At 43.5% G+C, this 25306-nt stretch overlaps 1 protein-coding gene across 1 annotated transcript; it reads left to right on the forward strand.

Moving 5' to 3' along the window:
- Positions 1 to 11331: 11331 nt before the first annotated feature.
- LOC142765600 (uncharacterized) lies at positions 11332 to 21546 on the forward strand. The gene is made up of 2 exons (XM_075866853.1): positions 11332 to 11658; positions 20142 to 21546. Exons 1-2 carry the CDS (start codon positions 11377 to 11379, stop codon positions 21330 to 21332), a joined length of 1473 nt encoding a protein of 490 aa, XP_075722968.1. The 5' UTR covers positions 11332 to 11376; the 3' UTR covers positions 21333 to 21546.
- Positions 21547 to 25306: the final 3760 nt, after the last annotated feature.

The following is a 25306-nucleotide window of genomic DNA, read 5'->3' on the forward strand; positions in this document are numbered from 1 at the left end:
TCGATATATCTAGCACGTCACTGCTTTTGACACGAACGCCAGTGGTATCTACTCTACACTCTTAGAAAAAAGTTAGTAAAAAGGTGGCAACTGCAAGCAGGGGCGTAGTAACTGCAGCACTTACTAGCTATCTCAAACCATTACTACATTTTGCAACCTGTTTACTACCTACGTTAGTAAACAGTTACTAGCTGCAGCCGTTACTAACTTTTTTGCGACCTGTTTACTGCCTATGTTAGTAAACAGTTAGTAACTGGAATGCATTCGTTACTACCTTTATTGCTTCGTTACTACCTTTTTGCCACCCGGCTGCTGACTATTCAATCCGAAACAGTGTGTGATTCCGATTTTGATAATTCAGGAGAGGAATCGTCTCGACGTGTCATCATTAGACGCAAAATTGACGCAGGAGATATCGATAGATCAAGAAAACAATTGTTTAAATTACGCGACCGAGATATGTAAACCTCATTCTGATATTGTCGAAACGAAGAAGTACAAGTCAATAAACCATAAGCAAGTGCTACTTGCGTTTTAATAGACAATTACAACAAACTTAGTATATTACAGAAAATTAACAAGACCGACGATTCCAAATAAAAAGACGGTCACAATTAATCCGGAGGACGGTCACAATTAATCCAATGTGGTGTTTCTCCAAATTTGATCGTTGTTTTGGCACGTGAAACCCCGAAAACGATTATTACCTTTTAACCGCTGGTATACTAGCTGTGTGAAGCATTCAAATGCACTGAGACTATGTTAATAAGTACGGTACCTTGTTTCGGCCACTGTAAATAATGCCTTTTTGTGGCCCTTTTATAATAAAAAGATATGACATATATATCATATATCATATATCATTGACATATATTGTCAATGAGACCAGAACAATACATCCAACCACTCACCGCTCGCAGTTCAAGACACCGGCATGCCGACTCTCTAACGCCCTTCAATGCTAGAACTAACATTTTCAAATTCTCCTTTTTCCCGCGCACTGTAACCGAATGGAATCAATTACCAGCATCATTCATAAATAGCATAGACTCAATTGAACATATTGTATCTTGACCTGTATTGTTAAAGTGTTAAATGTCTTTCTTATTCATTGTTTCAGTTATGTCCTTATTCTTCGCGTTTTTTATGTTCTTGATCTTCTGTTGTCCTTATTACGAGCTTTGTAAATACGTCCCTCCTGCTTGGGCCCTTCACTGGGCCTGCAGCATTATGTAAATAAATAAATAAATATATTTTTTTAAATAGGGCTCATTAAAAGTCTTGTGCTACGTCCCCAAACACACGCAGTAAGGTAGTATGTTATAGTGCTGTAGATTTATATTTGCTATAATTCATTCAGAAAGACAAGTGCTTCCCTGTGCCAGACATGCATTTGCAAAGTAGGGGCAATAGATATATACCACACGTGTACTTGCTCCTGTAGCGTAAAAAGATAGTGAAAACATTCTTTCGTCGGCACACACGCGCGTCGGACACAAGGATTATGTGCTCCGTAGGAGTGGCGTTTGCGGCACATACTAGCCGCGGTGACAAGATGACCGAAGACCAAGACACAGGATACGAGATTATTTTGCCATCACTGCCCAAGGAATGCGTTGCGAAAAAAAAACTTTGCTTTTACACGGTGATGTGCATGGCAGATCGTATCGAGTAGAAGATTTCTGAGACGTGCTCGGACCTACAAGACTGCTGCCGGAGGTGTTGGCACTGGGGGCCTATCAGATAAATCATGTCTGGGCAGTCACCACGAACAACGTGGACGCTACGAGACGCTTACTGGATGTGAAGGAGCTGAAAGTCAAGGGTCGACGCTGCATCATCGTAGACCCCCAGGATCAGCAGGTGCGGCTGCGTCTTCTTTGGCTGCTATATGGCGTCAACGATGAAAACGTGCGAACGGCGTTCGCGGCTTTTGGAAAGGCCGTACAAGTTACCAGGGAGCACTGGCGTGTTCAAGGAGTCAGCGACAAGGGGTCAACCACACGGACTGTGCTCCTTAAGCTCTAGAGTGGCGTGAAGGTTGAAGATCTCCTGCATCAAATAAGGGTGGCTGGTGAACTGGCACTTGTGGTTGCACCTGGTCGGCCAATAGACTTGCGCTTCCAAGGTACCGGCCATGTTAGAAGAGAGTGTAAGGTACCCCGATACTCGCGTTGTCGGCGGTTTGGCCACAGCGAAGATGCGTGCATGCGCACGTACGCATCGGCTATCGGATCAGCTGAAGGTGAAGACACAGCAGAGTTGGTGATGGACGCAACCGAGGCTGAAGACGCGGCGAAAGGCACAGGTGACGTGTTGAACCCAGAAGCTTCAACAGGTACAGCCACACCGACTGGTGTTGATGAACCAACAGCTTAAGCAGATATAGCATCTGGGGAGGCTACTGAAGAGCCAGCCGGCCAAACCGAAGAAGGCTTCACAAGCACCCCATCGAAGGAGCCTGAGCCGGTGGAATTAACCGAACTTCCAGTGTCGTGCAAGAGTATTAATGGTGGGGCGCCAAGCAAAAGACCCCGCGAGCAGTCTGCAGGACAGCGTGAGGTGTCCAGTGAAAAGCATAAAGAGGGGCCACCTGCGAATGCGACTTCGTTCAGACGCAGCAGCACAAGGCTGCGTCCCAACCCGATAATGGACAAACACTGGCCACCTTTGTCCTCCAATTGCACGGGTCCACCTGGAGGCTCCCAAGATGTCTAGCTCTATGGTAGACGCTGAAGGTAAGCATCATGCCCCGGGCTAACGTCTTCACTGTGTAGACATGGCTTTTGCACCGAAACTTAGAGTGGCAACGTTAAATGTTCGAGGTCCTGCCGCCAAACAGAAACAGAGCCAAGTCTACAGGCTGCTCGTGGATCATGATCTGGATGTACTAGCTGTACAAGAAACAAAAGTAGACGGCGAGGAGGAAACCCGGAGCATGGTGCTGAGGTTTACGGAGCGTTACTACGCAATTGTAAGTCAAGCAATAGGCACGTCTGCAGGCTGTGTTTTGTTCATTATGAAGTTACCGGGTCTGGTAGTGCAAGATACCTTCTCTTGCCCGTCTGGTAGATTGGTTTCCTGTGATATTGTGTTCAATGAATGTCAGTGGCGTATAGTGTGTATTTATGCACCGAACATTTGCGAGGAGCGATCACTTTTTTTTTTTCAAGCCTAAAGCAGCACTCCACTTTAGAAAGGAAATCTGTATTACTTGGTGATTTTAACTGCGTCCTCAACGGGCGAGATCGGGCAAACGGACGCGCCATTTAGGATAAAAGTAGTAGGACGCTAGCGGACGTAGTTACTGAATTTGAGTTAGAAGACGTGGGCAGCTGTACGGAGGCAACGCGGGATGTGCGTTTCACACATTTTCAGGGGAATAGCCATGCGCCCCTTGATCGCATTTACGTGTCGCTTGAATTAATAGCCCACTGCAAGACATATGCTGTCTACCCAATAGACTTCAGTGATCATTTTTTAGTTAAATGTGATATGGGAGAGAAAACAAAAGGTGGAACTATCTCACTGGAGCCGTGGAAGATGAATTCCACTTTGATCACTGACGAATATTTCTTAGATCAGGTAATGAACTGCATCAATGAAATAAAAATGGATGATGAAGCTAAACTTGCAGAACAATAAGAAGAGTTCAAGCAGCGAATAAAAATAAAAGCTATTGATGGTTCTTGCGCATTGAGTTACGAAAGGAAAAAGAAAGAAAAAGAACTCCGAAAGACTTTGGAAAGACTAATCGACTTGGAGGGCAAACAACCGGGAGAGTATAAAATTGACATACGCAATATTAAGCAGAAACTTGCACTGCATGACGAGGAACGCTACCGCGATGCACTCGTCCGTGCTAGGGCTGAGGCTTTAGCGGCTGGAGAGACGCCAACCAAAAGAGCGTTAGGGGTGGAGAAAACGAACGCTTGACGGAATCATATCGAAAAAATAGAGAAGGATGGTCACGAAGTAACCGATACGGACAGCATTTTATCCGTGTTTTCAAGTCACTTTGAAAACATTTTAGCGTGTATACAGGTAAACCTAGAAAGATTTAAAGAACAATATTTAGGACGCATGCCGCAAGTGAGTGAGGAAGTGAAAAACGCTTTGGAATTATCTATATCTGCATCTGAAGTTGAACGGCCGATTTATAAGTTAAATCCTGGGAAATCTCCAGGACCAGATGGTCTTTGTGCCAAGTGGTACAAATGTTTTAAAAGTGAATTGTCTTGAATACTTGCGGGCGTTTTTATAGAGGCATATGAGCGAAAGAAATTACCACCATCCTTTGGTGAATCGCGTACTGTTCTGATTCCGAAAACAGACGAGGTTGAAAAGCTCAGGCACGTCACAGCGTACAGGCCAATCGCACTGACAAACGTAGACTACAAAATAATAATGAAAATTGGGTGGCTAGACTTCAGTCAGTCATAAAAGATATCGTCGGTCCACACCAAACGTGTGGAATCGAAGGTCGGTCCATAGTTACAAATGTTCATAAAATGCGATCCGTGCTCGAATTTGTTGACACCAGTCAAGCTCGTGTGGCCATACTCCAGCTAGATCTGGAGAAAGCGTTTGATAGCGTTGCCCACGCTCTTTTGTTCGCAGTATTGAAGCACAATAATGTTGGTAAGGTAATTATTGACGGTGTAGCTATGGCATATTGAACTGGTAGTACGAGACTAATTATCAACAAGACATTGGGCTCCCCTATTAGAATTGAGCGCTCAGTGCGTCAAGGTCGCCTTGTTAGTCCACTGTTGTTTTGCATCTATATTGAAACTTTATGTCGGTCGATATATGGCAGAATGACATCATTAATGGGTTTAGAGTACAATATTCAGAGGTAAAGCTACTCGCATACGCTGATGATGTTGCGATTTGTAGCACTTCCTATGAAGTTATTGAAGAATCAATCAGAGTTTTTATATCTTTCGCCGAAGTTACAGGAAGCCACATAAACTGGGGTAAATGCCTCGGATTCTGGCATGGATATTAGCCTTCAACACCAGAATTTTTTGCAGCCATTAAATGAACACCAACGGCAGTTAAATATCTCGGAATACCGCTCAAGTCATACAAAAGTACTGATGAATATTGGACACAGCAAACGATAGAAGTTAGAGAAAAAGCGAATAGGTGGAATGCAACTTATCTGTCCATGTTTGCTAGGGCTCAGCATGCAACTGGTTTTTTTTTTTGTCTAAGCTGTGGTATGTGATGCAAGTGCTGTACTGTTCCCGGGTCAATGTGCAAAAATTACATCGGGTGTTTGCAATATTTGTGTGGGGGTCTAACAGGGAAAAGCGCAGTCGCACGAATTTGTTTAGACGGGTGAAGTGTGGAGGCCTTGGGGTAGGACATCTGTTTATCAAGCAGTTAGTAAATAGATTTTCCTTTTATCGCGAGACAAGAGATCCTTTCCTACTAACAGTGTGTCAATCAAGGCTAAGTAGACTGTTGCCCGAGTTTGTTGTGAGCACTCATGTTACCACAGGGGCTGTGCAAGGATACATGAAGGAAGTTGTGGCCAGCGAGCGGTTTTTGTGTGTTCGTTTTTCCACTGACTACCTGTGGTCTGTTGGAAAGAAAAAAAAACTGTACAAAGATTTATGTGACACGATGCTCCCCATACCACGGTACAGAGCGCTATATACAGCACGCAAGGGTCAGAATGTACTTAAACGAGTTAAAAAAATGCCAGCAGCTCCAAGTGCAAACACGTTCTTTTTCAAATTACGCACCGGAACACTTCCTGTAAAAACCTTCCTAGAGGAGCGTGGGTTTTATATGCCTTGGAGATCTCACTGTCTAATCTGTAAGAAACCGGAAACTACTGACCATGTTTTCCTGCACTGTTGGGAAGGAGTTTATTTTTGGGACGTATTACAAAGGGCAATCAAAAAGGAGTTCCCGTTAGACCCTCACGGATTCAGATATTTGGTAATAGAGAATGAGGACGCATTACCTTTTGATTGTATCATGATGACTGCCTTGCACATTATATCAGTATATGGCGCTCTAGAATGGCTGGATTTCATTGTGACGCAGACAAGAGACCAGCAAGAGAGTATTTTAAAAAAAGCATCTCAAGATCACTCGAGGTAGTAAGAACAGACGAATGTGTACCTTTATGGGTAGAAAGGGTAGAAGCCCTACTGAGCATGAAGGAATTCTAGGACGTGATGTGTTATAGTAATGCTTGACGGCCTTAGTTATTTTCAAGTTTTTTGTATTGTTCGTTGTGAATTGTAATATAATTATCTTAGCAACACGTTTGCGAAGTTTAACCGGAAATAAAAAAAAAGATAGTGAACTTCTTAGGTCTATGTATTCTTCGCGTTCATTGCACTCCACGCAAGGTTACCAGAAGCTGTGTAGTAATGAGGCATTGATTGACCTACATTAGCGATGAAGGAAAAGTATGCCAAGATAAATGAACAGGGTAGTATCGGTTGCTATTTTTTTGAAAACCTTTAAATGATACTGCCCATGGGTGGTAACGGCTAGGGTAGTAACAGTTACCGAATGCTGGTAGTAACAGCAAAGGTGGTAAGTGTTACCACACTCGCCGTTACTAACTGCGCTTACTACCAGGGTTGTAACATATTTGACAAACCGTTACTACCCCAAAGTTAGCAAGTACTACTACCTTTTTTGTAAGAGTGCATCGCAAGCACTTGTAACAGGGTTGAAAATCTTTAACAAAACGACCCTTTGATCACAAGCTGTCCACTGAAACAGGTTAGAAGAAACTAAGCACGCTCTTCTACATGATTCCCTGCGTATATGCGTATTACTCTGAATTCAATGGCGCAATAAACAAAGTTACAATAAATCATTCTGTCTGACTGGCATGATGGTGATGATGATGATGAACAAACTTTATTTAATTAGCAGAAAGATCCTCCTCCCCTTTCAGGTGAGAGAGGGGAAGGGAGGACCAAACCTAGACGGCGGCCATGATCCCATGGGCCCTGGCGGCGTCTTCGGCCTGCCGTCACTGGCATGAAAAAGAAACTTTACACAAGGCCCTGAAGTGTTTTTTTTTTGACAAAAAGAACACAACCCGCAGATGTTCCTGTGGCATGGATCACGAGCACGTAATACTGGCTAGTGAAACGGCGCATCATGCTCCTTCCTGGTCTCCCGCTCTTCGTCTACCTTGGTTTCCTGGACGGCTAGTATACGTCTACATCTTGGTGCGTCAACAGACAGAAGAGCGGACTTCACCTACGCCTAGCCGCCAACCCTTTTACGTTAAGCGTAATGAATGGCGGAGTCAGTGCCATAGTGAATTATTCGCCAAAAGAGTAGGCCCGGAGCACGGTGCTTAGATAGATAAATATGCGGGGTTTAACGTCCCAAAACCAAAATATTATTATGAGAGACGCCGTAGTGGAGGGCTCCGGAAATTTCAGCCACCTGGGGTTCTTTGATGTGCACCCACATCTGAGCACACGGGCCTACAGCATTTCCGCCTCCATCGGAAGTGCAGCTGCCGCCGCATGGTGCTTACCTTTCACGACGAGCCCTCAGCTAGTTGCTGCTTCCCGGTGCTGTTTTTTTTTTTTTTGCGTTGCCCACCAGTCACTTGTCGCTAATGATTTTCCGCTAAGGTTTGAAACTAAGCCGCCTCTATTGTGGCGCCTTTGCAGGTGGCTTCTGGTGGTTGGTGAATGACGCCCCGTTCATCTCCACGAAGTCGTCGAGTAAACGCTCCAGCTTGGCGCTGGTCACACACACCTCGTTATCACTGTCCGCCGTCGTCTCGCCCTTACCCTCCGTTGTGTCGGCTGCCTCAATTAGAATCACGTCCATCCCCACCCGCTCAACTGGATTGCTGACGGGGTGTTGGCTGGCCGGTGTAGTCAATTGCATAATTGCCTCCGGAACCTTCCATGTGTCCGCCGGCACCACCCCATCAGTCGTCACAGTGACCACTGGGCTTCTGACGCATTTGGCGGCCTCCTCCGCCTCGGCCGCGTCCATGACGTGCTCAGCCATCACCTCTTTCATCGCTGGCCCCGTTGCACTGGTGTACGTACGTTTTAACGCAGTCGGCTTTCACGTGTCCGAAACGTTTGCAGCGTGCGCAACGGGGAACCTTGCACTCTCGCCGGACGTGCCGTGTGTATTGGCAGTGCAAGCATTGCACCAGCCGACCAGGTACAACCAGAAAGGCCAGTTCTCCGTCGATCTTGATCCGGTGCGGAATGTCTTCGATTTTGACGCCGCTTTTCTGCTTCAGGAGGGCCGCCCTTGTGGTCAAGAACTTGTCGGACATTCTCGGGACACGCCACCACTCGCGGCTTACCTCCCCCGCCTTGCCGAAAGCGCTGTCCGTACTTCATTGTCATTCCCCCGTGCAGCAGCCATTGTATTCGAAGCCGCGCTTACTGGTCCTGTGGGTGAACGAGCACGAAGCACCACCCCTTCACCTACAGCTTCTTCTAAGCGAGTAGGTGTTTCGGGGGCGGGGGGGGGGGGGGAAGCAGCATCATTCAATGTCCCCGCTCACACGTGGTTAACCCGGTTTGCACCGAGGCTTACAACCTCCGGCAGCAAGAACATCGGCGCCAATGCGTCACTGAAATCTTCGACCTTGTATGGCCTCGCACGTACAAAGGTGAGCACTTTTACGGTGAACACGGCTGAGCGTGACAGTGTTCTGCGGAGCGCCAGCGCGGCCGCGCATGGAATCTAAGTGGCGCACACGAGCGCGCCGCTCTTGTTGTACTATAGACAAGCGAGCCCGACGGTTAGCTAGTACCGAACAGCGCACTCAAGTGACGTAGTTGACACTTGTGTCCACATGCGCGTTTGTTGCTGCGCTTCGGTGAGCGCCCGCGCCAGCACACTGGCGCTACAAGCAAATTATGTTAATAAATCACGAAAAAACACTGATTCTCTCTTGAGCCAAACTGTTCTTTGTAAATAACTTATATTTCGGGATTTATACATGTGAAATTATCTCCATCTTATGAAGCTGGGTAAAATACAAAAAGGACCAAACAAATGCACAACACCTTACCCCCGTGCTATCGCTAGAATTGCAATAGTAAAAATCATTTCAAGCAAGGCACTTTATGCTGGCAATTACCCAAACATTTATTACCCTATAAAAGATATTCATACCCCAAATATATTTGTTCGAAACCACAATAGGTTCGACCTTTTGCAGGCCATGATATTTGTATTTAAGTCATTACATGGTGCTTTGTTCGTTGACCTAATTGAATTGACTTGTGCTTAATGTTATTCTTAGATATGAGCACGAAAGCAAAGGTAAGTACAAGTGAAGAGAGTGCACGCACACAGACGCTGTGTGTGTGTACTCTCTTCCAACAAGAGGAGCTACAGGGGCTGGTTGATGTTATGTCAGCCCTCTTCCTTTGTCTTTGTCCTTTTTTTTTGCCCACACATCTACGAAGAATAACATACAAAACAAGCCTGCATCGCTAGCATTGAGCTCATCAGTACGTGTCCTAAAAAGAAAAATTTTTTTAATTATGAACGTAGTACAACGGGCGCAACTTACCATCTTGCTGCGCAGCATTGCTGCCAGAAATCGCCACGCTGGCTTAAAATCGACGAGTGATTTTTTCTATACTTTCCCAGAAACGCGCGACGCGACAAGCGGCGGCAACAGATGGGCCTGCCGCTTGTCGCTGTAACTAAAAAATGGTGTTCATGCGATGGAGCCTTGAATGGTTTAGAAAACACACGATGCAATTAATGGCCCTACAGCTGATAAACAAGTCCAATCTTTGGAAACATCTGATTCCGGAGCAACGGCAGAGAGCAAAAAAATTGCCCGCAGCTTCCCTCGGGGGAACACTGAGGAGGATGCGGACCATATAATTGGTTAACGGGGTGTTAAAGTGCGACTTACTTGGGTCGATGGCTAAATTGGTTAACGTGGTTGTGAAATGGGGTGTTAAATTGCGACTTACTTGGGTCGATGGCTAAATTGGTTAACGTGGTTGTAGGAGGGGGTGTTAAATGAGTGAACACGTACACACGTATGCGAAAGGGCGGCGCTGGTCGAAGGGACGTCGATCATTGTGTTTGTGGATTCGTTGGAATTCATTTCACCGCGACCTTGGACGTCGACGCGCCGTACAAACCAACCGACGAGCGGCAACTGAGCGAGCGAGCGCCGACCTTGAGTATATATACAGCACGACGGCGCATGCACTGTCAGCTGTTGAATGTTCTCGAAGCGCGACGCCACATGCGCGTCCACTGGAGAATCAGGAGAATTGTAGATGTCGAACGCGGTGTGTAGAGGAGGAAGGGTGCACAGATGGTGGAGGAGTGAAGCGCGCACGGTGTGTAGAGGAGGAAGGGATGCACAGATGGTGGAAGAGTGGGCGACGGCGCATGCGCGCGCGTCAGCTGTCGAATGTTCGAGAAGCGGTGCGGACGGCGCACTACAAGGCGCGAGTATAAGATGCTCCGCATCTAAAATAGACAGCCAGATGTGGGGTGGCAGCAGTGAATATTTTTCGCTGCGGACGCTATCCGTGGCACAGGTTTGATTCTGTTCCGGCTCCTTCTCCGACTTCATTCTTTACGAATGTATATACAATAGAGGCCACACAACTGTGACACGTATCTCAAAGCGCGTCTTCAGTTAGTTAAGCGATACACTACTGTGATGAAACGTTGAACTTGCTTCGGTCCTCTGTAGGAACTGTTCAAACTGGAGTGTTGGCTGCAGTTTTGGTTAGGTATGGACAAGCTAGAGTATGGAAATAAAGTTGTTCCACTTAAAGTGTGCATTAATGTGAACTGAAATGACAAATCATTCATCTCACATGAGCTAGCTCTGTCCATGCCCCATCATGGCGGTCTAGTGGTTAAAGTATTCGGCTGCTGACCCGCTGGTCGCGGGATCAAATTCCGGCTGCGGCGGCTGCAATTTCGGTAGAGGCGAAAATGCTGTAGGCCTGTGTGCTAAGATTTGGGTGCACGCAAAGAACCTCAGGTAGTCGAAATTTCTGGAGCCCTCCACTACGGCGTTTCTCCTAATGATATGGTAGGTTTGAGACGTTGAACCCCACATATCAATCAATCAATTAGCTCTATCCATTCGCGTCTTCCAAAATATAGCATAAATGAGGTGTTTTCTGGCAGTTTCTTTCGGTGCTGTGTAGTGATACTTCGGCCGATAAGCTTTGCCTGGTGACCGAAAGGACATTGTTATAAAAAGATAAAAAACGGTCGAGTACTTGCTATGGCTACGCGATAACTCTTCCGGCTTATCTATGGGCACGCTGATAAGTCGTCGGACCAGAGAAAGCGTTACACTTCCCTAGAGTTTGTAAAAGGTCGGTGTGCTTGCACTCACCTGTCACCATGCCTCCAGAGCTTCATTCGTATGCTGTATTCGGATTCTCCGAAAACCTCGACTGGAGTACCTTGCACTTCGTGAAACCAATCGATGACATCAGAGTATGCAGTGCCTGCAAAGTTGTTGCTAAGAAGGCCGCCTTTTTGCCGTGTCGACATGTTTTATGCGAGCCTTGCTACGAGCGGTGGAAACCAGGGGTAAAGGTGTGCTTCCTCGATGGCGACCTGTGTCCAGAAAGCGAAGTCCATTGGAGGGTGTTCCCGGTGGAGAGAATGATGAAGTCTGAGGTAGGAAGCGCATTACGCTTATCGATGGGTAGCAGTCGGAGATATTACGACGCAGCAACAGAAAAAGACCCATGATTCGGAGGAAATAGAGCAAGGTTATTAAGGGCAGACGCAACTTCGCTGCTAGGGATAAACGTACTGTAGGGATAAACGTACTGTATAGGGATCGATGCTGTAAGTCACAGCGACGTTTTGGGTAAAATCGCCAGTGGGCGGTGCCTTCAGGTGTTGATAAAATCGCACTGCTCTGATTGAATATGCATGGAATAGGAGGAATGTGTGGAAATGACGCTTTGAAGGAACAAATCGTGGATGTCACGGTCATCATGAGTCATGTTTAAGGACAGTGGTTGATGTAAAAAGCGTGTTCTTAAAGCCTAGGCAGTGCAAGTGACCGTGGTGCAGTGGATAGCGTACCCAGCGCCAATTTTCGTCAACCGGGAATTCATGGCTTTCAAACGCGTTGAAGGAACTTTTCGTCTTTTGATCGTCCATATTGTTCGACACCCCTTTGCGTTGTAAATACGTTACTGCAGCCTCGATAGATTCTGTTTTAAAGCACTTTTGTCTTAATAGTGACTTTGGCTTTCTAGATGTGTTCGGAGAATACTTGAAAAACCGGTTCGCATAACTTTTTTTTGGTTGTTACCTCTTTTATAACTGTTCCTAGCGCTTTTACGCGGCAAAATCTACCCATGCTGCAGTCATTTCAAGCATTCGATGGCCACCGCATGCATTGTCATCCTATGAGAGATGCCGACATCAGAGGACTTTCGCAAAAAAATTACGGCATATTCACGGGGTGAATGATGATGAATGGGCGAAGCTCCGGAGGGATTCATCGGTAAGCTGTGAATCTTCCGTGTAATTCGCCCAGTCGATCATCATGTAAAGACGTGAGAAACGCTGTGTGCGTATATACACAAATCAACTTTTATTTGTTCTTAGACGATGGATGGCTTGCGATGTCCCTTGCCTCGCGCGCTCGCACATCAGGATTCTGTCTGCGAGCGCGCGCTGCTGCCGCCTTGCGCTCTCTCCGCTGTGCAGCCTTATCCATCCGGCGACTTCGAGCGCGCGCCAACAGCGAACGGATTTTATTACAACGCTCCCCCTAGCGTACGTCGCCGCACTAAATCGAACGATTGCCTTCAACCAATGACACGCGCCATATGTGACATCATTCCTATTTTATAAGATCTCGCGTCTTTCATCAACTACAAGTACCGCTTTCTAGTTTATAACATCTTGCATCTTTTCATCATCAGCTACAAGTACCACCATCTAGTAAACACTACAAGAACTAAACGAGAGGTGGCTACATACAGGAGACGGTACCGCCATCTAGTGAACACTGCAAGAACTAAACTAGAGGGGGCTACATACAGGGGACGGTACCGCCATCTAGTGAACACTGCAAGAACTAAACTAGAGGTGGCTACATACAGGCTACAGAGGACGCACAGCCCACGCCCTAAGGAGCTTCGCCCCTAAAACATTGTAGTCTTCTGATAGGGTAAGAGGAATGTCAAAAATAGCAGCATACCAATGGTATAGCACGAGGCGAATCTGGATAATATGCGTACGCATAAATACCCCAGTATTAGTTTCACATCACTAAGTGAAAGGATCACCAGCTGGCTTTTCACAGACTTTTCAGAGCACCAATGTTCGGTGAAAAATATGTAGGCAGCCAAAAGTCATATTTGTATCATTCACACATTGAACAAGAGAGAGATGCGAAATGAAATGTTTTTTGATGAGATACCATGTAAAACTCAGCGCTAGGCAGTAGATCTATACAAGAGTATCATGATAGCATTATAAGTATAGTATTCAGTGTTCATATTTATGTATTAACATACACTTGAGGAATGTATTCGTATCACAGGAGTGAAATACATTTAGGATATATCGCTCGTTTCGTGATACTGCACAACATGGCTAACTTTTTTTTTTCGGAATTGAGCTGTGGTGTATTTCCAAAGGGGGGGAAATAAGTTTCTTTTTATGTGAAACACTGAATTATAAAGCGAATGTCGAATTTGTCACGTTTTTGGCCCCCTCTCTAGCGTGTGAGTGTGCGTTTCTAATTGACCTACAAGGATGAAGAGGCCATCTTCGTTGCCACGCTGTCTACCCGACGGAGCCCTCTTCGCCTGTTGCCTCTAGCTGTAATGGGTGCTCGTATAGTATCGATGGTACCCGCATATTCATTCAAGAGTGACCCATACGTCCCAGGCGGACTCTAATTACTGTAGTTCCTGATCGGGAACTTTGAGCAGCTGTCCTTGTTTCCACGTCCGTTTAGACAGCTGGCTGGAGCGACATGGTATGGTTCAAACCCTCTCAACACCAAAGAACGGGATTTTAGGAAATTCATGTTTCAAAGATGAGTACCGAAGACGACTTCCGTATACGGTCAGAACCGACCCTCCTCATGAGAGCGGAAGTGTTTCCGTACCTAGAAAACCATAAAAATATATTACAATTACGCAAGACTATCCGGTTATTAAGGTGCTACTAATTCACTTTGGCGCCTGTTTTGGTCAGCTACTGAGTAAGAAGAGTTTTTTTTTCTATAGTATTCTGCTGAGGCAGAACCAACGCTGTTTCAAACTTGAGACTATTTGTTTGAGAAGCTGCTGTGGCTGAAATGCAATCAAAACAGCTATCCTAATTGCAAACTGGATCTTAGCACAAAATAAATTTTATTTATTTATTTATTTACAACATACTGCAGGCCCATTTAAGGGCCCCAGCAGGAGGGGCAAGATCATAACATTGCACACGGGTGTAAAACAGCAAGAACAATAAAAGGACACATCATATACAAAAGATACAAAAACGTAGTCATGGTTAAATACGCTCAAGTGCCTCTAAAGGCCGGTTAACAATTGAGGTAGGCAGTTCGAGTCGTTTATGGTTCGAGGAAAGAACGAGTATTTGAAAATGTTTGTTCTAGCAAAATACGGTGTTAATGAATGAGTTTGCCGATACCGGGTTTGTCTTGTCGTAAGCGGTTTCAGGTATAAATCACAGTTTACTGACAGCTTGTTGTTATTTAAAAGAAAAAGAAATTTGAGCCTGTGAATTTTACGACGTTTTTCAAGTCTGGGTATACTGTTTTTTTTCATAAGGTTTGTGGGGGAATCAGTTCTTCGGTACTTGGAGTAAATGAAACGGACCGTTTTGCGTTTGATTAGTTCGAGAGCCTCAATGTTTCTTTTTGTGTATGGGTCCCAGACGATTGAGGCATATTCCAATGAGGGGTGTATAACAGTCAAATAAGTTAGTTTGTTTACAATAGAAGGAGCATGCTTAAGTTTGTGTCTCAAAATACCAAGTTTACGGAAAGACGATGCGCAAATATTAGAGATGTGCTTATTCCAGCTGAGGTCGCTGGTTAGAGTGACACCAAGGTACTTATACTCAACAACCTCAGCTAGTGTCTGGGTACCGGATTCGTATGTAAATGGCAAAATATTTATTTTTGTTGGTTACTCGCATAAAGACGGTTTTGTCTGTGTTTAACCTCATCTCCCATTGCTCGCACCATGCAAAGATATTTTGCAGGTTAGTGTTTAGCAATACCTGGTTGTCATAGGAAGTTATTTCATTGAACAGCACACAATCATCAGCAAACAGTCTGATCTGGACCGGCAAGGAAACAGTATCAACAATGTCATTATATGAATCAAAAATAATAAAGGCCCAAGTACACTCCCTTGGGGAACCCCAGAAGTTACAGGGAGCGGGTCAGAGCAATTACCGGCAATGCTTACCAACTGAACGTGGTCAGACAAATAGGAAGAAATCCAGGAAATTATAAATTCTGTAAGGCCAATCGATTCCAGTTTTTTAATAAGCTTATCATGAGGAACAAGATCGAATGCCTTCGTGAAATCCAGAAAGATGACATCAACTTGACCTGCCTTATCTAAAAATTGTGAAAAACTGTGCACAACAAAAAATAACTGCGTTTCTGTGGAAAACCCTTTCCTGAAACCATGTTGAACATCCGGAAGTATGTTATTTTCATTAAGAAACGTTATGATAAATTTAGCTATGATATGTTCAAGCACTTTGCAAGACGAAGACATTATAGAAATTGGACGGTAGTTTGGCACCAGATCTTTATCACCCTTTTTGTGCACTGGAGCAATGCGTCCCACTTTCCAGTCACGAGGCAAGCGGCCGGAACGGATGGAAAAGCGGAAAATGATTATAAGAAATTGTGATAGCATCTCGGCATATCGTCGTAAAAAAGTGTTGGGAATTTGATCAGGACCGGTTGAAGTTTTAGTTTTCAAATTCGGGAGCAACGAAACAATACCGGGTAAAGGTAAAATATCTGGAACGCCGTCATTACTTCGAGAAAATCGGTGCAGTGGCTCGTTAGAGGCTGAAAAAACGTTATGGAAGTACAAATGGAAATGATTGGCAATAGTTTTCTTGTCGACAATAGTTTCTCCTTCATGTGTTATTTGCTCAACACAATTGGTCTTTTTGCTCAAAAAGTTTCAAAATTTTTGTGGGGCAGACGTAATAAAGTTGGGTAGAGTATCCTGAAAGTATCTACACTTAGCTATCCTCACAGCCTCGTTCAGTGTGTCCTGGGCAGAAAGAGTAACATTGCGTGGAGCACCCTTGCGTTTAAGCCGCTTTAGTTTCCTTTTCATGTGCAAGACATTTCGCGTGATCCAAGGATTTGATTTGCGCGTTTTTTTACTTTGCTAAAAATAAGATTATTTAGACAATGCAGGCATATTTCTTTGAATTTGTTCCACAATACTTCAGGGTCAGTTCCTTGAAAGCTGCTGAGGGAAAGATTGAGGTGGTCCAGAACACTCTCGTTATTTGCATGCGAAAAATCTTTCACAGTGATTGATTTGGCATGGCGCGTAGTGCAAACAGCCTGCATGGGACAAGAAAAATAAACGATGTCGTGATCAGAAAGGCCAGGGTCGACCGATAAAGAAAAATGTTCAATCAATCTTGTTATAAAAACCAGGTCAAGCAAGGATGCACTTGCGCCATGCACCCGTGTCGGTTGGGTAGCAATTTGATGCATGTATTGGCTTATCATAATATCAAAGAGGTACGATGCATGCTCATAGTTTTTTGTGTTCAAAAAAGGAGAGCTCCAATCTATTCCTGGCAACTTGAAATCGCCTGTTAGTATTGACTTATCATGCCTGCATGTGTTCATGTATACCTTTTCTCAAATGTATACCTTTTCTCAATTCACTGGTTTTGGTTAGGGATTCGAGTAATTTACTCGCATAGCTAATTTTGTTCTCACAGAATATATTGACCTCAACTTCCAGTGTTATGAATATACCACACTTCCTTATTGCAATTGATACCTGTGAAAATATCAGTACTACAAACGCAGTACTTTGTAAAATCCCCCTTCCTGTAGACATTGTTCGTTATGAAAGGAATACATAATTAAACTGCAAGCTTCACTGCGCTGTACCTTCATTCGCAACTTTATGTGGTGCCTTAAACATGTGTTTGCGATCATTAGCATCGCCGAAATAAGAAATATGTATTTCAGTATTTGTGTTGCTGCATTTGAATATAGAGATACTTTTTTTCGTCCATTCACAAAACTATCTCGAAAAATTAGAATTACATCAAAAACCAATCTATCTCTGTAGCAGTATTTTAGGCTTCCAACTCACTTATTTAAATATTTCTAATCCGATATGTTTTCCTGAGTATCTCTGTCCACGTTGAAGGACATCTGTGCAATCCGATGCTTCTGTCAAGGTGATACGCAGTCAGGCTTGTTTCAAAAGTGGTGACAGCCCTAATAAACATGCATAAAATATGTAAGCACACACATAGCTGGTGAATATCAGAAAAACGTTCGAACATCAACTAGCTTGGCACCATGAAAGACCCCTCGTGGCTTCCACTAATCTGTAACAGTGTAATAGTGATGTGGCGCAGGTTCATTCTGGAACCATTGTCAAAACAAATTACAAAAAAATATGAGAACTTGTCACATGTTAAGCGAGGATTCCTCTGCAGCTCTATTGATTTGCGCAAAGAAAACATCACCTGTACCAAAGACATAGCAAAATCCATAACATTAAGGATCGCTTCGTTGAAGGCATGAGCTCTAACACATGTAACGGCAGGAACCACTGTCGTAAAACTCTCTGTAATTTTATCAAGTTGTCGAAGTCACTGTCTTTCCCATTACATCGAGTCTACCATGCCTTAAAACGTAGTACATTCTCATTTAGAAGATAAGGTCATGGTTCAAATATGATCACAAAACACAAACAACTATGACCCCGTCAACTGTGGTGATTCTTTGTCTAAATTATGAGATCATAAACTACTCGCTTGCATTAAAAGCCGGTCTTGAGACACAGTCTTCGAGAGGCTAGCTCAGAGAGAGCTTGATGTGGGTGAGTTTGTGCAGCGTAGTAGAATGTTTTTGAATTCGCAAACATCAGCTGCCCATACCTTGCTGAAGCACTGCTGCATTAGCCAATGGAAGAGCTGGCTTCAGCGGACAAATCGTATCACAGAGCTCACGACGAGAATTACCACATTACTATGATGTATCTAATCATTTTTAAGAATTAGCAAAACGATTTAAATAAAAGTACTTTTCAGAGCTTAGGGGTCATTTGTAATTAGATTGTATAGCATAGCGAGCAAGTACTGAATGTATGTGCAAATGCAGTCAATAGCCTCTATATTCTGAAAAAGAATTACGAATATTTTCTGCCAGCTATACTTGATTCATATTAATTTTCATTATGTCACTGTCACGTAAGTTACTGCCTCAAATCATGGTGTGACGTGGAAATTTTACATGAATGACCTGAAACGAATATTGCGAGCTATAAGCCAAGGCGAACTAATAGCAAATATTTTACAACCAGAACATGTTAACTCCGGTGTGGCGCGGCTATGAAAACAATTTTTCAATTAATAACATGACTAACTATAACTTATCTCAGTATGCTGATCTTTTCTTCTCTATTACAGGAAGTAAGAAATAACCCATATACTACGAACGATAGCTTCAATCTGCCCCGATTTCATAAAGTTTCGGGGGAAAAACAAACGAAATTTAGTAGAACTACAACATGGAACATGATCCCCTAAATATAAAGTAGACGTATTTCCAGCTTAGCATGGAAGTTTTTTTTATATGTTACCAAGTGCAAGTATTTTAAACATGTTAACGCTCGTTTACGTTAGAACAAACTGTCTTAGTTGATGTTTCTTGCTTTGTTGTTTACATAAGAGGTTTCTAATACCATGACAAGAATAAATTTATGTGCATGAATGTATATATGTTTTAAAGACGACAGTCATTCTTGGGGACTTTCGACGCAAAAGCTTAAGTCTGTCTGACGAGCGCCTCCGGTATTCCATTCACCGATTCTCTTGCGCAGAACATCACATAAATTTTTCGACGGCATTTGCAGATTACATGCAGATACGGGCCATTTTTTTTTCTTTTCACTTAGCTTTATCTATATACTTAGTGACATATTGTATTGCACCAGCCACTGGCAACATTAACCCATTGACCCAAACACTGCGTGTATTTGTAATTTTCTCATGCAAATTAGGTTCCATTGATTTAGTTATTCATTCATTGACGGATCACAAAAAAGTTACCAAGAATAATATTAATACTTGTCGACGAAGAAATTCTGGCGCTCTGTTACTGCAAGAACAAGTGCCTGAATGGCAATGAAAAGTAGGAAAAAAATGCCTTTGACCTCCACTCTAGCAATGTCATGTACGGGACGAGCCATTTTTTGTGGTAAGAAATGCATCGTTATGGTAAGCAGTTGCCAGTTGCACCACTGATAGAATTCAAGAACACAATAATGATGTCGGAAATGTACGTTATGGTAATAAAAATGACAACGCAAGAAACAACGGACTAACACACAGAGACAAACAAGAGCATAGGCCAGATGGGCAGGTGCCTTAATTCTAGATTATTTCAGCACAAGTACGATGTTAAAAAAAATATCAGCAAGGCAGTCTAGCTCATCATTGTTTTCGTGGTGGCTGCGTTTTGTATTATGGGAAGTCGATCGTCGTGGAAAAGATCACCCGTGGAATTACTTAAGCGTACTTGATAAGCTGTGTGCTCAGTGCGTGCGCACACCTTCGATAGCTTTTATTCATTAAAAAAAAGAGTCTTTGCGCATGTAGGTATCATGTTTCTTCTGATGAGTCACCGCTACAAATTTTGTGTCTTTACTGAAATAAACCAGTTGAAACATCGCTTGGTTGTCTTCGTGTGTTAGCCTCGCATTTCTTTTTTGCGCCGTTATTTTTACGATCATGATTAACCGAACAATTTCAGTCATCGCCATTCTGAAACACGTAATGGGCTAGTTTAAACCACTTGTGAATTGTGTGGCAGTCGGTGATTGTATTTTCATATTTTTTTCTCAAACGCATTGATAACTTTCATGTTTTAACAGGTCAGCTGCTGGAACAGAGAGAACGGCTGTGAAACCATCACCGACGTTTCAAAGATAGCCGACCATTTTCACCGAGACTGCGAGTACCACACCACATGCTGCCCGGAGTGCTCGTCGACGGTGCTTAGAAGAGACATCATCGCCCACCTTCAATCACACTGTGTCAGGCACGTTTTGAACAGCATGTCGAGAACGCCACCTACGGAGGGCTTCTCCAAGGAGGTTGAAGACATTCGGAAAGGTCTAAGTAGCTTAGAAACGGCATTTCAAAACACATCCCAGAATAGTACCTCTCTGCTGTCAAGAATTAACGAAATCGCTGCAAATCAAATAGGAAATCTCAACCCCCTTTCGAATATGGAAGTTGAAATCGAAAAGGTATCGCAGGTGGCCACACAGGCCTTGAGTGCCATGAAAACAAGCAGCCAAACGTGGTGTGATCGGACAAAAGATCTGAAGGCTTTCGGAGCATGTCTCAGCGCTGAGTTGGATGAAATCAAAAAGGCCGCGAATGAGTTGGCGTCTTGCGAATCCACCACAGTCAATCATGAAAAAATAGAGCGTGAGGAGCATGCCAAAAACTTACAGCTGTTACACGGGAATCTGCGAAGTGTGTCAAGCAAACTGGAAAAATGGAACATAGATTCTACTGCAATTATAGCGCAGAGCACGACCACAAAAAACTTGACAGAGGCTTTGAGGTGCCACGTCTCCATTGGACGTGTGGAAGTCGCTGATGGAGGGTTTTCAGTTCAGGCAGCCGCCCGTGTCTTCGAAAATGCACTGAAACTTCCCACCAAAGTTGTCTGGTCTGTGAATAACTGGTCTAAACTCACACATGCGATTAAAACATATAGGTTCTTGCTCTGCTACACAGATATCGCTGTCGACAAAAGATACAGAATACGTCTGAGCATGAGGGTTCGTCCCGGAAGAAGATGGTTTGAATTTCAAGCTCAAATGTATGAAACAAATGGCACTACTCTGGCAGCATCACCCAAAAAGATGAAGTTGCATTTTCAAAATGCAAGAATCTGCGGAGTCGAACACGAGATTGATGTCAGTGATGCGGGACTAGAAGACCAAAGAGCATGGGAATTTGTGTCGGGAGATTTCAGCGTCGAGGATCTTGAAGCCAGCGGAAGCATTAGGAAGGATGTGCTAAATATATGCTTCACATTTTTCTATTAGTTGCTGAACTGGGCAAGTAGAGATAATGAAGGTCGCATATGAGAAACTGTTGAAAACGATTCAAGAACTTCTTGAAAACAACCACAATATTCTCGTTCCCGTTGTGTTTTCTGAATGCGTCACAGAATTCGTGACAAATCTTGACTGTACGCTTCGTTAACATCCAGTGACATTGAATGCCGTTAAATGCAAAGAAGAAGCTTTATTTTTTAAACTACCATGCTTATTCCTTTGTGCTCCATTCGCAACCTATCTCTCCGAAGAGAGCTGTTTTTTAGGAGAGTTGGAAATTGATTTTCGGAAAGGTAGTGCTAGTGGACACGGACGAAAAAAAGGGAAGTTTTAGGTTTGTCAACGAGTACGTATTCATCCATGACGAAGCTCTAGGTAACAATAAGCAGAAAACAGAGATTTCCGAAAATTTCCGGAATTGTCTTACCCAACTCATTTTAACCAATGAATTACCAGTTGACAATGCTTTACAGCTTATCCATCTTCTAACCTTTGGCGAATGCTGGGTTTATTACTCCGAGCCAACATGGTGCTTTCTGCGTACAATTAATTTCGTTCAAAGTTAGCAAAGCTCATTATTGTCAGCCTCTGCTGCACAGATCTTGTTTAAGAATCTTGCATTCACACAGTGGCAATCAGCCTGCATGAATTAGAAGCGACTGGGCCCTCGCAGGATACCCTACGCAAATGTTCGTCTTCGTTGAGAGCAAAGTGCTCACGAAAATTCGCTGCCCGAATGGTGAACCTGCCAAGACATCTAGAAAAAAGGAAAAGGTTGCAGTAATCCACTATACACATAAGATCTCACACCACCTGCAGAATGTAGCAGCTCCGGCTGGCGTAAAGGTGGTTTTCCCAGCACCCAGTAAGCTGAGCCAACTGTGAAAGCTCAACGACCCAGCCACGAAAAAGCCGGCAGAATGCGAGAACAAACACGCAGATCATTTCGTGTCATGCGCAGAAGGCGTGGTGTACAGTTTACCACTGACATGTGGCGGGAAATAATTGGCTAAACGGGCACGTGTACCAACGATCGTTCCCGGAAATACTAACAGAACGTTGTTCGATATAGATCTAGATGGGCTCCTATCCACATATTGCAATGACAGTTGTTGTACACATATGCATTCAAAGTGTACCATAATCAGCTGCCGCAAAGGCAAGTGCAATCGCGAAATCATCGAAGCAAAGATCATATTCTTCGAAGGGGTGAAGTGTGTCAGCACAACGGCACACCGTGAGAAGTGTTATCAGGGAATTAAATAATGTTCTTTAATTCATCAGTCCTGTGAAATTGCCACGCGGCCAAAAAGGATGTACATATGAAAGGCGTATTTCCAATAAAAAACTTGCTGCTAGAAGCACTTTCATCTGTGGGTCGGTGTGCCTTACTTTCGTTCATGTCCACTAGCGCTGCCGTTCCAACTATTTCTTTCCATTGTACTTTATCGTCGTTACTGTGTTTCTTTTGTTTCATTTGGCTCTTTTGGCTTTGAGGCGCAGCAGCGATCAACACCAGCAGCAGATATGAGTCCCTCCGTATTTCATTGAAGATACTCATTGAAGATACTCATGTGTAAACTTCAATTGATGACAACCAAAACGTATTAATGGGCGGACGCTTCTGGAACCGTCCATGTTTTTTTTTTTTTTGAAAAAAGTGACGATCTGGCAATATTTTCACCGAGAACGCACCCCTGATCTAGCACATACATTAGTCAAGTAGTAGTTATACCTTTTTGTTTACAAGCCCCCTCGGTTATGCGCTAATGTATGATTTCGTATGTGAGCAGCGGGCTTTCAGCAACGCGAGCATGTTAACTTCATTTCATATTAGTTCAGCACATCTCAATGCTTACAACGTAGCATGTTTGTCGATGTTTCAGTGACAACATTCAAAATACATTTGTTCACTCATTATCTAAAGTATATATGCACATGTATTTAGGTAACTGTTATCGTCACTTCATAAAACAACACAGTATGAAAACACCGTAAATATGAGCAAATATTGATAATAACATATCCCACATACTGATCTCATATACAACACCACCATGCCAACAACGAATCACCATATTATGCTCACACTGACGCAGTTAAATAGTTGTGTATTCATATTTTTTGAGAACAATTAGTGAATTTATTGGTCTTACAAATACATGTGTTCAGACTGCAAATTGACATTATTCACCTTTATTATTTTTGTGTCTTTGCTGCTACTTTTGTATGGGTATTACCCACCATGCACGGAGCATGAATGACTCTGCAGTATAGAATAAAAAAAAATCTTGACATGTATGTCAAATCTACGCAACATGATAATAAGAAACACCTCAACAAGAAAACTATATATGTACGATTTCTTTTTGGTATTGCTGCACTCATAAGGAACTATCGTTCCAACCGCGTATAGTCTATGCAGTCGTCAGCCGAGAAGATAAATGCGTCGATGATGCGTCCATTCACTGTACTACAAGCTTGCACAAAGAGAGCGCTGCTATCGCGTCTTTACTGCTGCTGCGTATCTGGTGCTCTTTGCTCTTCCTCGGGAAAGTAGCAGCATATCATCCGCAACCTTGTTTAATTCATCTATCTTTCCGGTCTTGATAAGTAGTCGCTGATGCAGTTGTACCATTTGGCTCAGGTGTACTGCCTTCTGCAGCCTCTGCAGTCCTTCAGGCGTGTAAAGACCGCGTACTTTGTGGCCTATTTCTTTCACAAACTTTCAGTTATGGCTCGGCGAATACAGAACGTGGTGCAGGGTCAAATCGGGCACAGTTATAGTCCCACGGTTCTGCGCAATCTCTTACACCGTTTGAATAAACATTGAACACCTTTAATGGTGAGTGCGCAATTGTCCATACACATTCACTCATACCTCTCCCAAGGGGCAGTATAGAACACTGCGCTATATTGCAAATGTTCCACGCAGTATGTCTGCAATTTCTCTGTTTCACCGCTATAAAATAATTACTAGGAAACACACGTACAACTTTCGACATATTCATGGCTACTCATTTGCTAAAAAACAGTTTCAAACATTTCATAAATATTTGTCAAACATAAGTATACAATACACGGATTCACGGACCCGAAGTGCGGACAGATGGCTCGTTCCTCGTCCTCGCACAAACTATTTCCTACACTCGCTTAGGTACACATTACCCTCCTTACTTAATAAATATGAGAGTAGTGACTCCAACTTTCTTGTGTTTTCAAAAATAAAAATGCGTGATTGTTTTGTCACCCTTACATAGTATTCTTTGTGGTGTGTCTTTATTATCCATAATACGGCACCGGAATGAAATCATTCGGCTGGCGTATTTGCACTCTGTATCATAGGACAGTTTATATGGCGTTCATGAGTACTGTTCATGAGTGAATATTCAGTTATTTAGTTTGATCTATGTCTGTTTGTACCACTGCTCAATTTGTACTTATAGTTTTTGTTCATTTTTCCGGCTAGCAAATGTAAAAGCTTGTATTCCCAAACTGCTGCCATGTATGCAGGGCATCAAGCATTCTCAAGTGTTTTTTTAACCGCTTTTCGCACAGGGAACCCCCAACTTGTTGAAAAAAAAAAACATGTTGGAAATAAATAAATATGAATTATTTATTAATAGATATACTATTTAAACAATTAATTATTAAATAGTTATTTAGTGACTGAATGAATATGCAGGCTAAGAGTGCGAAGCATCGGCACAATATTCACAGGAGTTAACACAACTCTAATATGGTATGCTGGCTGTGGCTGCACAACCATGACCGAAAAAACGTACAAACACGCACGCAAATCAGTTTTATAGGCCAATAACCAGAAGTACCTCTGCTCGTATAAAAAAATAGCGTCAGCCTATATTGTACGATCAGCCACGAAAAAAAAAAATGGCAGCATATCCACGGAGTGAATAATGGAGAGTGGGGCGAAGCATTCGTCCGTCCATTCGTTCTTGCTT

This window comes from Rhipicephalus microplus, chromosome 6, assembly GCF_043290135.1.
Source record: "Rhipicephalus microplus isolate Deutch F79 chromosome 6, USDA_Rmic, whole genome shotgun sequence".
In the NCBI taxonomy this organism is placed as follows: domain Eukaryota; kingdom Metazoa; phylum Arthropoda; class Arachnida; order Ixodida; family Ixodidae; genus Rhipicephalus; species Rhipicephalus microplus.

Bases quoted from the DNA above. Each gene is read 5' to 3' on its own strand.
- LOC142765600 (XM_075866853.1), top strand. From the start codon at position 11,377: ATGCCTCCAGAGCTTCATTCGTATGCTGTATTCGGATTCTCCGAAAAC. The intron at 11,659-20,141 runs GTAGGAAGCGCA...ATGTTTTAACAG, and splicing joins AGAGAATGATGAAGTCTGAG to GTCAGCTGCTGGAACAGAGA.